General features: G+C 43.1%; 1 protein-coding gene across 5 annotated transcripts in view; it reads right to left on the reverse strand.

Annotated features, from left to right (window-relative positions):
• Positions 1 to 18,088, reverse strand: part of arb2a (ARB2 cotranscriptional regulator A) — a 164,538-nt gene that overhangs the window by 60,596 nt on the left and 85,854 nt on the right. For all 5 annotated transcript variants that reach the window (XR_014877376.1, XR_014877375.1, XR_014877374.1 and 2 more), the window contains exon 9: positions 5,717 to 5,833. Coding sequence is in view for 2 of the 5 variants with exons in the window: in XM_085181466.1 (XP_085037592.1) it covers positions 5,717 to 5,833 (117 nt within the window). In the remaining 3 variants the exon portion in view is untranslated. The remainder of the gene's footprint in view (positions 1 to 5,716; positions 5,834 to 18,088) is intronic.

The following is an 18,088-nucleotide window of genomic DNA, read 5'->3' on the forward strand; positions in this document are numbered from 1 at the left end:
TGTCAGAGTTGCAGAAAGGCGCGATGAGGAAGGTGCCTAAGAAGTACATGAAGCTGTCCATACCTGAGGCCTTGGAAACTGCCAAGCAACGACTCACAGCCTTGGCCAGCCGCTTGAGGAGGTACACCAGAGAGATAGAAGGCAAGAGAATAAACCAGCTGTTCTCCACAGAACCAGCGAAGGTGTACTCTCAGTGGCAGGGGAACAATATGAGAACAGCACCACCAAGGCTGGAGGCAGAACAATACTGGAAGAGCATATGGGAGAAGGACGCAACCCATAACGGCAATGCTCAGTGGCTAGTGGATCTGAGGGCAGACCACAGCGACCTCCCCAAACAGGGTCCAGTAACCATCACAATGGCAGATATCCAAGAAAGGGTCTCCAGTATGAAGAGTTGGACAGCACCAGGCCCTGACATGGTTCATGCCTACTGGCTGAAGAAGCTGACTGCACTCCATCGAGTGCCTGGCAGCACAAATGACCCAGCTGCTAGTTGACGAGAGACACCCGGAATGGCTAACCGAAGGCTGGACAGTCGTGATCCTCAAGGACCCCGAGAAGGGACCGGTCCCCTCCAACTACCGACCAATAACCTGCCTCAGCACCACGTGGAAGCTCCTGTCAGGCATCATAGCGGCTAAGATGAACAGGCACATGGATCAATACATGAGCGGGGCACAGACAGGGATGGGCAAGAATACCAGAGGTGCAAAACACCAGCTACTCGCAGACCAAGCAGTCAGCCGAGACTGCAGGACCAGACTGACCAACCTGTGCACTGCCTGGATTGATTACAAGAAGGCCTATGACTCAATGCCCCACACCTGGATCCTGGAATGCCTAGAACTATATAAGAACAACAGGACCCTGAGAGCCTTCATCAGGAACTCAATGGGGATGTGGCGGACAACACTGGAGGCCAACCTCAAGCCCATAGCACAAGTCACCATCAAGTGCGGGATCTACCAAGGAGATGCTCTGTCCCCACTGCTGTTCTGCATAGGCCTTAACCCCCTCAGTGAGATAATTGACAAGACTGGCTACGGATACCGACTACGGAATGGAGCAGTTGTCAGCCACCTCCTGTACATGGATGACATCAAGCTGTATGCCAAGAGTGAACGAGACATCGATTCACGGATCCACACCACCAGGATATACAGCAATGACATTAGAATGTCGTTCGGGCTGGAGAAGTGTAGTCGGATGGTAACAAAGAGAGGGAAGGTAGTCAAAATGGAGGGTATCAAACTACCAGAAGGCAACATTGCAGACATAGAGGACAGTTACAAGTACCTGGGGATCCCGCAGGCGAATGGGAACCATGAAGAGGCCGCTAGGAAAGCTGCAACCACCAAGTACCTGCAGAGGGTCAGGCAAGTCCTGAGGAGTCAACTGAACAGTAAGAACAAGATCCGGGCTATCAACACCTACGCCCTGCCCGTGATCAGGTACCCTGCTGGGGTAATAGGCTGGCCAAAGGAGGAGATAGAAGCCACTGACATCAAGACAAGAAAGCTCCTTACCATGCATGGAGGGTTTCACCCCAAGTCCAGCACCCTGAGGCTGTACGCTAAGTGGAAGGAAGGGGGCCGGGGACTGGTGAGTGTCGGCACCACAGTCCAGGATGAGACAAGGAACATCCACGAATACATCACGAAGATGACCCCAACTGACAGCGTGCTCAGTGAATACCTCAGGCAGCAGAAACCCAAGAAAGTGGAGGAAGGTGAGGAACCATCATGGAAGGCCAGGCCCCGGCACGGTATGTACCACCGGCAGATAGAGAAGGTGGCTGATATCCAGAAATTCTACCAGTGGCTGGACAAACCTGGACTGAAAGACAGCACGGAAGCACTAATCATGGCAGCACAGGAACAAGCACTAAGCACAAGATCCATTGAGGCTGGGGTCTATCACACCAGGCAAGACCCCAGGTGCAGGCTGTGTAAAGATGCTCCAGAGACAATCCAGCACATAACAGCAGGGTGTAAGATGCTAGCAGGCAAGGCATACATGGAACGCCATAACCAAGTCCCGTGATCTGCCATAATCTGTGCCAAGTATAACCTGGAAGTCCCGGGGTCAAAATGGGAGATGCCCCCCAAGGGTGATGGAGAATGACCGAGCTAAGATCCTGTGGGACTTCCAGATACGGACGGACAAAATGGTGGTGGCTAACCAACCGGACATAGTGGTGGTAGACAAACATGAGAAGACGGCCGTAGTGATCGATGTAGCGGTTCCGAATGACAGCAACATCAGGAAGAAGGAACACGAGAAGCTCGTAAATACCAAGGGCTCAGAGAAGAGCTCGAGAAGATGTGGAGGGTGAAGGTGACGGTGGTCCCAGTGGTAATCGGAGCACTAGGTGCAGTGACTCCCAAGCTAGGCGAGTGTCTCCAGCAGATCCCGAGAACAACAGCGGAGATCTATGTCCAGAAGAGCGCAGTCCTAGGAACAGCTAAGATACTGCGCAGGACACTCAAGCTCCCAGGCCTCTGGTAGAGGACCCGAGCTTGAAGGATTGACCGCCCACAGGGGCGAGTGGGGATTTTATATATATATATATATATATATATATATACACACACACACACACACACATCTTCATTTTAAGCTAATTATTAGCAAAACTGTGCAACAGTAGAACCCAAAGCTATATGGTTAGCATTCAAAGAGACTATAACCAACGTTTTTATGAAGTCACTGTACATATAACATTCTTCCTTCAAGGCTCACAAAATTTCAAAATCTCTGGTAGCCCTTTGGGCAGGCATTCTTCAGTTTTTGGTAGCCCAAAATAAATTTAAGTAGCCCGAATAAAAAAGAAAGCTATTTTTTTATGTTTTGTTTCCTTTATATTATACATTAAAGTATAATATTGTATTATACATTATACATTAAAGTGTAATATTGTAACGGAAACAAAAGTTAATCAAAAAAATTGTTAAAATACAAATCACAACAACTGTATAAAAATTACAACCATCAACTCAAATACTTGGTTCAAATTGAACAGAAATTTCTATGAACTTGTAAGAACTGTGTAGAACATGAATCAGTCTGTGTCAGATCCTGAATGTGAAATTTCCACTGAAGTCACAGGTAAGAGGCAAGTGGAACCAAGATCTAGGCCATTTGCTTTTTGAAGTTTGCAAAGACTGATAAATTTTGCCAAAGGTAGTTCACTCTTTGCAATATAGCACGCTGTTCTAAACAGCTTTTTCAGGAGTTCTTGTTGTGCTTGGTTTATTTTTATTTATTTATTTTTTTTGCAATTGCTGTTTGTTCTGGGAAAGATACTGCAGACTGGGCAATAATGCATTTCTCATGGGTTCGGATGGGGTCTTTCTTAAAATTACTGGTCCCAGTAACAAAGGCGCTTGTCGACTCAGAAATCAAATGAAACTCACAACACACCTGGCAGAACGTCATGTTCTTTAGCTTGTCATATTCCAGCCACAGAAATTCTTTTGTCCATGAAACCAAAAAAGCTGTGCTTTCTTTTTGCCTCATAGTCTGATTTGTCATAACTTTTCCGTTTTGCGGTAGGCTTTTCTTTGGCTGCCCCTTCTTCACCCTCACCTGTCTTATTTGGCGGAGCAGAACTAAAATACCAGCTTAAATCCTGCTGCTTTTACACACGCACTCACATAACGGTCAGCGATTCTTTGCGCACTCAACCTCTCACATGTTTAAGCTTGCTGCGAGAAATTTCACTTGTCGCGTTTGAATAGTAAGCTAATGAGTGATAAGACGATGTCAGAGGAATTGGTGCGCAATTAATCATCACTCACCAATCAGTGCTGCTGCTCTCTACACACCATTCGCGCTATTGCAAAATGAAAGTGAAAGCAAAAAGCAAGCGCAAATTCAAACGCGATTTCAATATGTCACATATTGACAGTGGCTCATCGATGCCAATGACATAATTACTCAGCTACATTGGTGAAAGAATGCAAAAGCATAGACATATACTTTTCTTCCTACGATAGCCCGAATGGCAGGGCTGAGTTAGATTTTGGTAGCCCGACTGGAAAAATCGCTAGCCCCGGGACGTCGGGCTAGCGATTTTGCGAGCCCTGTCCTTAGAATGACAGACGTAGAGTACAGTGGTAGAATTAATTAGCAACAAATCTCTATTGCTAAGTTTAAGAGTTAAAACTATAAGGAACAGAGGCAGGTGAAATAATGTGTGTGAAATCTGTAGATGTACGTTTCTCCCACATTTTTGTTGTAGTTGTTGCATCTTAAAGAGCAAACCAAAGCATCGGTCTGCCTGTTCCCTTTTAATTAAGTGGGTTCCTCTCTAAATCAGCCAAAAACTACAGTCGGATAATTTTGTCATTTTTCAGGTGTATTGTTCTGTTTAATCATTACAAACAGAAAAATTACTTAACATGCCAATTATGTGGTGTCCCACACGTCCCTTAAAAGAATCAATAATAGGAAATGCCAAACAACATTAAAGAAAGGGGGGGCAGTGCAACCTTGAATCCCCACCAATCAAACCAACATACATAAATACGTGAACCACACACACACACACACACACATATAGATTTGGAGATGACAGAGATAGCAAAAACAAAAGGCAAGGGATATGGAAGAGGATGTAATACAAATGAAAGTATGGTATGTGATGTGTGCGTTTGTGTGTGAATGGTTGTGTGAGCGTATGACATTTGCATCTCTGGCTCTCCAGCAGCTTTGGTCTTGGATGTTATCTCATCTGTATGTGCATACTGAGTGAGCCCAGGTGATGCATATGGCACGGAGGTCACACTAGAAAGGGCAAATGCTAAAATGAAGCTAACACAAATGCACATGTGCACGTGCATTCTATCCCACACACATGAACAAATGCACGCATTCTTACAGATACTTCGCCTCCCTAGCTTCATACGCATGCACCAGCGAGGGTTAACTGTCTCAGTTATTCCTTGACATGCACCCAGGGAAAAAGTGAAGACCGGAAGAAAAAAGGACAACATGCAAACAATGGTTCTCCATGGCATCTTAGGTTTGCTGTTAGTCAAGGATACCTGTGTAGGTCAGTAGTGTTATACAGACAAACTGTACTGTACAATTTACATGAGATGAAAAATCATGGATGGACTACTGTACATTTTGGAGCATCTTTGTTTCTAGCTAAAATAGATTAGATGCAATTGTTTTTCACCTGTGATTCTGGGCGTGGTGGAATTAAGGCACGGCGGGACCACAGATCCGTGTTTTGAGCCATCTTTATTTACCATTTTTCACACAACCACAACAACCACCAACCCCTGAGTCCCTGTGTTTTAACACGGCGGGCATGGTTGCGGATGCCGTGCAGGTGCGTCCGCACTGCACCGCAGACCACACCCCACCACACTGGGTTTGCGTGTTTATGTGCCTGGTTGTGTGTGCTTTTTGTGTGACTGTCATCATAGCAAAATGTGGTTCTGGACTACTGTACTGTACAAAAACTAACACAAATCAATCCTGAAACTTAAAGCTGCATAGTTGCAACCAAAATAAACACATTTTTGAAAATTATTGTGGTTCAATCCATCTTTACTGATTAGTAATTAGTAATAACTTAGCAATCAGTACTTGGTAGCCTTCTCACAGGTCATGACGGGAGTCATCATTGGCATGATCCCTGCACATAATATCGCTGCTTTTAAAACGTGATTGTGTATTCGAGCTTGTGCCGTTATTTCACCTCCTGCATCCAGTCCTGTGTGCTCTTTGTGGTCTCCTGTAGCCAGATGTTGTGAGCGGAATCAGTCAGAGCCACAGCACATACTTTGTTTTTCACCTCTAATTCCCTCTGATTCATCTGCAATAAAAACAAATAAAGCTTGTGTTAGTCACACATCCAGCATGTTAATAACACCGTCATTCGTGCTGAGGGGGAAATATTTGCTCGACAAAGAGGAATATTATAAGAGTCATAAACTCTTTTGAATAATAAACACCTGCATTTTGAAAATCATACATCTAAACAAATGCATTTTATTAGACAAACCAAATATATATTTATGAATATTAGGCCCAACTGCCTACTTCTTAGAGTGCACTGTATGCATATTTCTTGGTGACATCAATAGCCCAGTGGACAATTTTGTAACCCAAGGATACAGATTCAACCTCATGTATAGAGCATAATGTTGTAAAGTGAAATATGAAAGAGCACTGCTCCACCATAGTGTGTCCTTGTCACGTTCTGTGCAAATGTCCTTTCCTGCGCACGTTCAGATACCTTGGTCCCCATTCTTAATACCCTTTCCCTTCACATGTCACAGAGAATGTGGTGTTCGTAGGCCCGTCTTCCTATTCCCCTCTGAATGTCAATGCCAAGGAAAATGTCACACAAAGGACTTGTTACCGCACTACAATAGACTTCCCACACCGCTGGTCCTACCCCAAGGAGTACTACAGCCAAGCCTTGGGAACGAGCCGCTTCACTCAACTTTAAGATAAAAAGGACAGAATAGAGAACAGGACTTGCAACAATAGGTTAACAATCACTTACTTTATACATTTAGAGAAGCTGAGAAAGAGACTGAACTAAGGGATCGGCATAGTGCCTCTGAGGAAGCAGTAAATTTAGAAAGTGTCGTGGACTGCTAGGTGTTTATGGCTACATGCCAAGAAGTGGTGAGGTTAAAGCTGAGGGAAGAGTTTAGAATATAAGGCATGAGTTGGGACTTTGCTGGATAAATATTTGCCTATAAAAGCCCAAAGGTATTAAACCAAAACTGGCTTGAGCCACAGATATGGAGCCATGTTTTTAATGGGCATAGAAGTTTAAAATGGGACAAGGAGATGAATGTTTGTCTAAAGGTGGAGCTATCACAGAGAGCAGTTCCGGCTGGCTATGCAATAAATGAGATTGGGCATTTGAATACATCCTCCCATACCTAGCCAAATTAAAGTATATAGAGATAAATGGATCTATTAAGGCACAAAAGACTCATATCGTCTACCCGATAAGGCTACCAAAGGAACATTTACACTATCAGAGAAGAATAGAGCAGCCTGACAGGTGAGGTACACACTTGAGCATACTTAATAAAAAAAGTACACAACTTTAGAGTTTAAAAGGACAGACATTGTCCAGATATATAGGTTCATTCACAGAGAATCATACAAAAACATACACACTGATACACACTCCTCACTGTAATCCCTCCTCATCCTTGCTTGGCTGAAAAGCTTTCCTCTGGCAGAACTGGGCCCATGGGAGCTGCAAAGTCAACCTTTTAAAATTGGAGGTGTCAGTCAGGGCCTTGTTTTCTGGTGCTAGCCAAATGGGCCCTTTCCTGAGTGAAAGGACTACCAGTTTAGACCAGAAAACAAGAGTGGATTGACTGCCCATGGAAAACACTGAGCATGTGACTTCAACCTAGTCGAGAACATTGCCCAAACCTGGGCAGAAATCTCAGCATCTTTTCAAATGCCCAGGTGGACAGACAAATGAGTCTCTGCTTGCTACTATTGTTACTGTAAAACAATGATTCCAACATGTATTTCTTTTGAAAGGAAAACTTAAACATACTCTATATAGGTAAGGTTTAGTTGACATCACTGGTATATTAAAACTGTAGGAACTGTAGGAGAACTGTAAGTAAAACTAAACATTTGTCAGTGTGTCAAATAGGCTTTTGTTTTGTAAGCCTAACTTTGTTTAAAGTACTTCAGCATGTCATTTACTTTACTTCTAAAGTACTTAAGAAATAAGAGAGGACATGAGAAGCATGCCATAGCTGAAAAATAAAAAAAAATTAACTGTGTAGGTGTAGGCCTCCACGTATGTGGGCATGTGTATAGGAATTATAGTAATCAGATAAGATCACTACTGATCGACAGCGGTTCTGTTAAGCTGAGAAGCCGGTGAATGACAGTGATTAGACAAAGATAAAGGCATGTACATAGAAAAAGATGGCTCAGAGAAAGGATGCTAGGTTACATATGCCACTGTGTGCTGGTGCTGCTTTAGTAGAGACAAATTTCCAACCCTCTGAGGAATAAGTGATAACACTAATCCAATCATAAACCTATATTTTGGAGAAAGACAAAACAGGGGTTTTCTTTTTTTTGGGGGGGGGGGGGGGCATATTTGATGTGGGTGAGGTTTGATTTTTTTTCTTTGTTCCTTAATTGCCATGGAAAAAAAAACATTAATAGAAACAAAAATGACATATTGGGACTGCCCAATGTTAAAGTAAGGATTAGTGCTGAGGACATCTAATGATAACTAACTAGCAAACTAATGGCAACTTAGACCTCAAAGGGTTAAAGAAAACTTGTTGGAATCCTAAAATTACCTTTTAAAATGAATATATTCAGTAGCTTTTATTTCCGTTGTGGTAGGCAGAGCCTACCTGTCAACCTAATTTTTAATGATATGAAAATCAACAACAAAAAAAAGTCTTCTTTTTTTTCTTAGCCTTTTTTTTGTTTAAGTTTCTCTATGATTTGCTACTCACAGACATTCACTTTGTTGTAAATTTGCTAAAAGTGGGAGGGAAAACGAATTAGGAAATCTCACCAAACAAAGTCTGCTTTCCTCAACCGAAGATTAAAGAGCAAAGAACTCCATCTCTCACCAGTGCCTATATCAATCACTCATTCTGACAGCTCTCATTGCCGCAATGCCTCCACACATGCACTTGGCTGTGGTAACACTTGGGGTAATAGGTTGACAAATAATGACTCCAGGAGAAAGAGTGTTCTATGCCGTGTGCCGTTAACCACAGTAATTTTGACACCCACTGGGTCCCATGTTTTACAAGCCACAGTGACATCTGTGGTTAGCTGCATGTTGAAAGCATAATCTAAGCAGGTCTGTATCTTCTTCTAAGAGAGTAATGCTGTTAACTCACAAGCAGAAGCACGAAGCCAAATATTCTCCAGTGGATATCAGTGTAAGATGTTTTTTCATATGACTCATCATTCCACACCACAATGGCTTGTGAGTTAGTGTTAGCCACGTATATCCGCAATGTTAAATGTGCTAATTCACTATGTAACTGCAGACAGCAGCTTTTACAAGGAAACAAGCCAGCTGTTGTGATCAGTCAAGTATCGGACAGGGAAATAGGAAGAGAAACATGTGGAAATACTTGTTGAACTAAAACCAACACACAGATGTTGAGACATTTGCCGTCTCTCGGCTGGCCTTTCCTTTAATGCTAGAGCAGCTGGATAAGCAGAGTAAAGTTCAAATGGGTGTGGGTGGATGTTGGACATGTGGGGCTGGTGTGTAAAAAAATGTAAGAGGAGTATAAAGGCGGAAGACTATAAGAAGCTCAGTGGATATCAAAAGTGGGAGAAAACCCCCCAGAAAGGACTATGGAGATAAAGCTAGACAAAGGAGACACATACAGGCAGATGTGCACAACAAAGAGTATTTATAAATACTTTATTAATCCCCAGGAGGAAAATTCTCTTTTCCCTCGGCCCACTTCACAGAGAGATCGGACCAAAGAGTCAACATCAGAACAGCATCCCTGAAGCAAATGGGCTTTCTCTGGGTTACTAAAACATAAGTAGAAGATTATGTTTAAATGGGACCAATGCTCTGGGGTTTGATCTGGAAGCCGGAACTTAAAGGGCAGCCGCCACGCACCCAAGAAGAATTTGATGAATTGTTTATCACCTGCCTAATGTGGTTTATCTATATCCTACATCATAACAGCACTGTAAGTCTAATTCAGCGCAATTATCAGGGATTTGTTAATAGCATGATTTAATGCGCCACAAAAAAACAGTGTAAACACAATTTCTTTACCCATTTTCATGGCCGTGCAATTTTTGAACACACTCCCTCACTGTGATATGGATTCGATTTGACCCCAACTAGCATCACATTTACATTCTTTTGAACCACGAGTCACAACTGACGATGCAGACTTGAGCTCACCCTCAACCCACATACATTCAAACTCTGGATGAACTTTGAAATCCTTCTCCCTCTTTTTACTTCTCCCTTTTTTCCCCCTCCTCGTAAACCATTTCTTTTTTGATTTCTCTGCAGAGGGCCTGGTTGCTAAAGAGACCCACAAATATCACATATTCTGACCCCCTCGGTTGGCACAACTCTGCTAAATCCAGCTTTTCACAAGCTCTATGAAACAGCCAACCCCCACGCATTCGGAGTCGCTCAAACAGATGCAGATACACACACGCAGACTTGTCTATAACCCATGTGTCTTGTACCTGACCTCTCACACGGCCCTCAGTAAAGTACAGTGTTTAGTGCTTTAAGCTGCTTCCTACTACAAAGCCAGCTAATTGCTAGACTTTTTGTTGTGCATAATCTTATTTTCACCACTGACACAGAATATGATATGCGATGGGTGTGTGGATGAAGGAGGGGAGGGGGGTGGGGGGGCATATTAATCATGTTTATTTATCTGGACTAGGAGTTGAAATAAGCGACGAGACATCATTTAACAGCATGCTAAGCTAATCTCTGGTCGAGATAAATACTTCATTTTCTCTCCTCTCCCTGTGACGCTCCCTTGCTCATGACTGCTCCACTGACGCTACATCTAAACACCGGCAATAATAAAGACAATTATTTAGGCCTTTGATAATTATGTGTCAAAGGCAGCAAAAGCCACTAGATAATTGGGCGAAAACTGAATGGTAATCCACAATGGAGTTCCCTGTGGGGAGACAGGCAGACTCATCCCTAGAAAGAATGCAGAGTGAGAGAAAAGAGAGAAGCAGGCAAAGACAGAAAGATGAGAGCTCTTTAAGGGGCCTTGCTCACTGTCAGACAGTCAATGTGAAAAGCCACAATTATACAGAGAGAGAGAGAGAGAGTGTGAATAGAGTGCAGCAAACAAGAGAAAGGAAAACAAGGGACAGAGAGAGAATGACAGAAAATAGGTGAGAATGAAAAAGGACAAAATGTAGAGTGTCAGTGAGAGTGAGCAAAGACTGAGTAGAGGCTAAGGGCGAGAGAAAGAGAGAAAGCGAGTGAGAGCAAGAGAGAGAGAGGGAAGCACCCCGCAATGATGCCAGTCAGAGACAAGGCTTATAATGTGGCTGCGCCATGCACTGCCAACAGCCACAGATAATCTAGGACTACCCACTGAGCACTGAAGCACTGCTTAAATATTTGATTGATTAACTGTCCTGTGCCTGCCAGAGAGTAAGAGGAGAGCATCAGAGAAGCCAGGGCGAACACAGAAAAAACAAACAAACACGCATGTGGGTGCACACCGGAAGGTTTGAAAACACATGGCTCAGACACACTAACACATACACCCCCATAAATCCATATACAACAACATTGGAAGAGGGGCACAAACACAAACACACGCAAACATGTACACATTGAAGGCATGTGCGGACTCTGCAAAGACAGTGGCAAGCACTAGGCAAGGGAAAACAAACTGACTGCTGCTTTCACAGAGACTCCATTTCCTATCATTTCCATCTAAAATTAATGAGGACAATGTAGATAAATAGCAGTTAGGTTGATTATGCTTATCTGGATTCGGCTTTTAACCAGAACTTGACTGACCACGGGAATGATGATGATGATGGTGTATGTGTGTGTGTTTGTACAAGTGTTGTCTCTTTTATTTCTACATACTAATGTGTAGCTAGGAAGTGATCTGAGGTCAAAGAGGGCGGACAGGAGTTGGAGTGCAGCGTGTTCAGATATCTTACCAATGATGTGACACACACACACAACACACTCATCCTTGTTCGTCCCTGGCTGTGAAAACACAGGCAGCTGACCCTCCACGCTCCAACACCCTCCACAGGAAGAGACAACACTGGCGCTTCCTGTGGCTTTGAAGCAGCAGCCTCAGGTCCCCTGTCGGTCCCCGGTTTCCTTTGTCTTAACTGCAGGAAGGAAGGCCTCTCTAGCATGAGGCCACTGGGCCCTAGGGAACGAGAGGGAGTACGTTTGTGTATGTGCAACCTTTAGTGTGGTGGGAGTGTGCAGAGGTTTTGCTCGCTGAGGTCACATGCATTTACTTGCAGGGTTTCCCCCCCCTCTGGTTCTCTCAGGTGCATAAACTTGTGTTGTGGCAGGCAGAGCGACAGAGCAGGAGAAAACTGCAATAACTTCCTCCGCTGTTTCCTCTCACGACTGTCCGCCAAAAGCATGATGGAGCGATGGAGAGAAACAGAGGATGGTGGGTGGAGGGACGGGGTGACGGGGAGGCATTGCTGAGATGTGTGAGTGACGGCACCGGACACTGGGTAGAGGGAGGTAGCGCATGTCAGAGTATGCGCTGGGAAGGATTCTGTGTGTGTATAAACATGCAAACCACACGCACTCACAGGCGCACAGATACACACCGACAACAGTGCGGGTGATGAGGAAAAGGAAGGCCAATAAATATTTACTGACACAGCAGAGGTGGAGAATGGTTGTTCACTGGTGGAAACAAAAGGCAGAGGATGAGGAGCTGCATGCCAGGAAACCTGCTGGCTGCGGGCGTTGCGCCCCGCTTGTGCCCACATGGAAAACAAGAGAAAGACCGGAAGACAGGAAGGAGGAGAGAGAAAGGGCAAGAAGAAAGGGATGAATGGCGTCGGAAAAAAGTTTATCGTAAATAATTATAGGTTTATTAGTTTTATACAAATTAAGTTTATTACAGGATTGAATGAGAGTTTTTATATGTAATACTGTATGTGTATATTCATTAAACTACTTTCTGTTAGCCCGGAAGCCAGAGATTCTAGGCACATTGGCCCCCTGGACTTATCACAGTTTGTTTTGGGTTTTTTTGGTAATAAGGGACAGGTTTGATATGATCTATTTCAACTGTGTCCAGAGGCACTTTGCCCTGCGCTGGCTGATAACATCCTGTGGAAATCCAAAGTGAACTGAGAGGTTCCTGACTAATTTGCATTTGCACATATGGCTGGTGAGGCCAGGCTGTTTGAAGCTTAGCGAAGCTCTCTTCACATTGTCACAGATTTTCTACATCAATCTCGCTCTTCCTGATAGCGACATGTAATTGCATAAGCACTTAAATGTTTGCATTCCAACAGGGTTTCACTAACAGCTTATTTACAAATCGTGAACACATGGTAAATTAAGCAGCAGCTTAAATGGACAGCAACAAGGTGTAGTTACTACCACAAAATTTAACAATTTCTTATTAACATCTGGACAGTGGTAGTATTTATAATACATTTATAGTACACCCATAATGTTCTCTGAAATCACACGGACAGTTAAGAAGTGGACAAATATTTGTAACATTACAATTTGGAATTTTTATTTTTTTTAAATTTCTTAGTGACACCAAAAGAAATTCTTCAAATTGTAAATCTATCTAGATAAATATTTATTTACAAAGTGAAACTGTGGCATGTTGAAAATTAATTTTTAATTTAATTGTATTTTTCTCATGATAAGTGACACAAGGTATCGTGGATAGTGACTTTATTGTTCCCAAATCAGTGGCCATATTAACAGCTTCAATCTAAAGTTTGGAATGGGAAAGTTACTTTGCGCAGCGCACACAGGCCTCCTCGTTGTCTTTTCTCTCCTTTTTTTTACTCTAAAAGTGCTTCTTTCTTGTCTTTCTCTCTGTCTCCCAACCCTCCGGCAATGCTGTAAAATAGAAACCTAACCTCAATATTTTCCCTCACGGTGCTGGGACTTGCTGGCCCATTAAATTCCCCTTCCCATGTGTCAGCTTGCACATTTCTACCATGAAATTTTTGTATAATTAAACTTTCTTAATGATTTATAAGCTATAATAATAGCCCTAAGTATTTCGGAGCAGGTTAAAGGGACAGTCTTTAAGTGTACACCGGGGGATGACCCTGTTTTAACATAGATTTGGATGGGTGACTCTCAGTTGGAGACGAGGATGGAGAGGGCAAGGGAGAATGGGACTGATAGAGGCAGGGAGTGAACGAGAGGGCCTAACAAGGGTGGATGGAGGAGGAGGGTGAGACCTCTGGGTTATAACTCAGGGTGATACTGACACTGAGGGAAAGCAAGGGCTTCCTGAACCCACCCACCCACCCACCCACCCACACACACACACACACACACGTACACAGATGTTTGCTCTCTGCTGCCTCTGTGATGGTGAGGCTGATATGATTGCCACTTAGGAAATCAGTGTGTTTTCACACCACTCTCTGCTCTGCCAAAGCTAATGTGTTAAATATCCATTGGGTACTGCTGTCCATTTCTAAGACACACACAGCCTTAGGGGCTGATAAACACTGATTTCTTGTACTAACGGAGCCCAGAGTTGGCATCGAAGCCAACATTTCTAAATTGGGGTGTAGTGAGAAAATTTCAACAAGCTATGAGCTGGAATTTTCATTGTGGGAATTTCCAGCCAATTTTTCTAAATTTGTTATGAGAACATTGAAGTACAGCTAAATTTTAATCCTTTTTTTCCCATTCTTGTTGTTTTTGGGAACAGAGCCCATTTATTCTTTTTTCCCAGCTCAAGCTTTCTTTTTACAAGTTTTTTAGTTTTCATACAAATCCAGTTTTATAGTTTTACATATCAAGACAAAAAGTCCAGCTACTGTACGTGCTTTGAAAGGGTTGTGTCTGCTCACGGCCAAATATAGCAAATATCCCGGTGGAGAGTCATACACCTTAACTTTAAATAAGGAAAAAAGAAAGAGAAGTAAAAGTAGACAGCAAAAAAACCCTAATATGGACAAGCATACTACCCTACTTAGTAGAAGTGTGTGCTTAAACTAGCCGGGCCACTTGAAAAACACATGGGAAAAAGTTCCGGAAAAAAAGGAAAGGGGAGGGGAGGTAAAATGACAACGAAAGTGTTCCTCCCATCAGTTATCATCTTCTGCTCCTTCATATTTGCTCGTCTCCTGTGCCGCGGGGCAAGGACAAAAGAGAGGGGCCAGAAAAAGAAGAAAAAAAAGAAAAGAAAAGAGGAAAAGGCTCTGTGAACTTGCTGTACTCAAAGGCAGAAGAGAGTGAGGGAGGGAAATTTACAGAAGGCCAAATGAAATTAATGGTAATATATAACAATCTGAAATTAACTTCTCATTGCCACTAGCCATGATTTAAAACAGCTTTTTAACGAGAGGAAAGATGAGTCAGAAAAGAAAGAGAGGGGAAGGGGTTGAGGCCATATTACAAATTGGACAGGCTGGGGGTAGCTCCAAGTTAATTTTCCCCATCATGTAAAAAACTTTGCAGTTCGCAAGGCATGCTCACTTAAATTATTATTATATTTATGCCCAAAGTAATCAAGACATGAGACCAAAATCTAAAAAAAATAATACTGAAGCAGAGTTTAAGAAAACACAAAGTAATTCAATTAGCCAATTTTATAGACCGGATAAAGAAAAAAAAAGTTCATTTTAGATTATATCACAAAATACTCTGTTGGACCAGATTTAATATCAAATCAGAGGACTATAATAATAATAATAATAATAATAATAATAATAATAATAATAATAATAATAATAATAATAATAATAATAATGTGATCAACAACAACAATATTCCTTCCTCTTTTGAGTACATAAAAAAATGACTACAGTATTTAACGAATTAAATGTAAACCTCGCAAGAAAAAAAAGCACACCAGTTGAAGTTCTTTTCAAGTGATATTGTTGATTAAAAACAAAGCTGTAGAAGAGGAAAATGGGCACACACACGCACATACACACACAGAGCACACGCACATAACTCCGTATAAAGCATATTATTAATCTTATAAAAAAAAAAAAGCAATTAAATCAAAGTGGTATAGAGCCTGAAGCTATGAGGACTGTCAATTCTGCTGGAAATGCCACAGAAGATTACAGTTGGGTTTGTGGATTCCATGAACCCTTTTTTGATTAGGGGGAGTCAATTATTTCTTATTACTGAAGATGCTATTTCGGAAAAAGACCTTGTCAGTCAATCATGCAAAAAGTCCTCGAAACGCGTGAGTAAATCGTTAAAGAGAGAGGTGGAGGCAGGCTGGTGGATGGGTAGGTTCGGTGGTGGTGGTGGTAGTGGGGGAGGGGGTGTCACTGACCCTTTTCCCTACCCAAACTCCTACTTGTAGTGAAATTACCTTTTAACTATTACACTTCTGTCAGGTCTTTGTCAGTGTATGGTAATTAGGGCCTTCGGTGGAGCACATTTGAAAAGAAAATATATTTATTAGTTTATCTCAGAGAAAGGCATTTATGCAGAGCTGAAGGTAAGTTTGAATGTAGTGATTATCTTGTCATTTTAAAATATTTTTTTTCTCCGTGTGTGCACCGTGTGTGTGTATGTGTGTGCGTGTCAGCACGAGCGAACCCTATATACGACGTCAGGTAATGTGCTATTGTGTGAGATATGTGCCTGGGTGGACAGACACATGTGCATTCATACATATATAAAAATATATATTTATACGCGCGCATGCACGTGTGTGCATAAGCTGCATTCAGCACACTGATGGGCGAGCGCAGCACATTTCTCCCGTCCTCTTTGTTCTGTGTTGGGTTTGACACCTCTAAACAATAACAGCGCCTCACTTCGCCCAGCCCCAACCCACCACCAACCACACACTGCATGGATGGGAGCTGCCAATTAGCACTATCAAACACCCCTCATCAGCTGTCTCCTCGCCATAGACAACAACACAAATCAATAATTCAGTTTTCTTCAAAAACAATCACATTCATCAGCAGGCTTTAGGATAAATGAGGGAAAAGAACATGGTCACTAATTGCAAACTATAGCTTCTGCAATATACAAAGGATACAAAGAACAAAACTAGAGTACTGCTGGGGTATCCACACGAAGTGGAGCGAAACTAGAAGCTGCCGACTAGCAGAGTAAAAACAAAACAGAAACAAAGGTCTGCGTCCTCTCCGTCTCCTCTCAACAGTGGCATCCAAATCCCAGTCCGATTGCTAGGCATTTGAATAAACAGGGCAGTTGTTCTCGTGCACTTGTTTTTACAGACATTCCCCAGTCTGAAAATGTTCCACCGTCCTTCTTATTTATTTTTTTATCATTTTCAAATGCTGTGTTTTGTTGGCGGCCAATGGGCAGCCAGATGATATGGTATGACCCAGGGGATAGAGGCCGAAACAGGGAGAGAGACATGAAGAGGGGGGGCCTGTCATGGAGTGAGAGTCTCTGAGGGCTGGAGGTGAGCAGAGGTGGCTGAGAGATGACTGTCGTTCTTCTCAGTGGTCCAAGCCCTTTTCATTAACCCACACCCCTGGGTTCACCAAACAGAAACAGGGGGTGAGTGTGAGGACAGGGGGACGCGGATGGGTGCTGAGCAGTGGCCCCGGTGACCACCAGAGACCTGCCGCCTGTCTGCCTTCCTGTCTGTCTCAGTGCAGATCTGTGTCATCCATTACAGACAAGGGACTGCTTTTTAACAAAATGCAAACACAAACAAGAGCACATGCATGGTCACACAGACAAAGACGAAGCATGCATACAAAAATACACAAGCATCGAAACCTTCTAAGGAAAAGAGAGGGGTAACAAAGGACAGGCAGTGCCCCCTAGTGTTTTCATCAAAGAGAACTCAGACCAAATCAACTAACCATCACCCCAAGCAACACCACGAAAACAGAAATGAAAGGACAGCGAGGGAGCGCGGAGAGATAGAGGCGAAGGGAGGCAAGAGGTGAAGAGGCTTAATTCATGAGAAAAATGGCTTCACGTGTGGAAGGCACAGTCAGGGCGGCGGGTGGAAGGAGCCAGACTGGTGAAAGGAATACGAGGGATGGAGAAAACAAGGCAGAAGAAGAGATGGATGTTAACAAACGGCGATGGGGGATGGGGATCTACTGAACATGTTAGTTGGTTGGTGGTGATGGGGTTAAAAGTTATCTGACACCACCGAGCTATTTTTAATGCTCAAGGCCACAAAAGTAAGAATGTAAGTGGTGGAGAAAGAAAGAGGTACAGGCAGGCCATGCATGAAAGCCAGTGTCAGCGGAGTCCAGAGGAATAGTCAAGTGTGAAGCCATCTAATAGGAACGCAGAATATATATGAGACAGAGACACACATGCTTTCAAAGACCCTTGCCTGCTAACTGATCTGAATATGAACCATGAACTACTGACATCATGAAGGGAGGAATCAAAAACTAGTTC

The sequence above is a fragment of the Neolamprologus multifasciatus genome, chromosome 12 (genome assembly GCF_963576455.1).
Source record: "Neolamprologus multifasciatus chromosome 12, fNeoMul1.2, whole genome shotgun sequence".
Lineage (NCBI taxonomy): Eukaryota > Metazoa > Chordata > Actinopteri > Cichliformes > Cichlidae > Neolamprologus > Neolamprologus multifasciatus.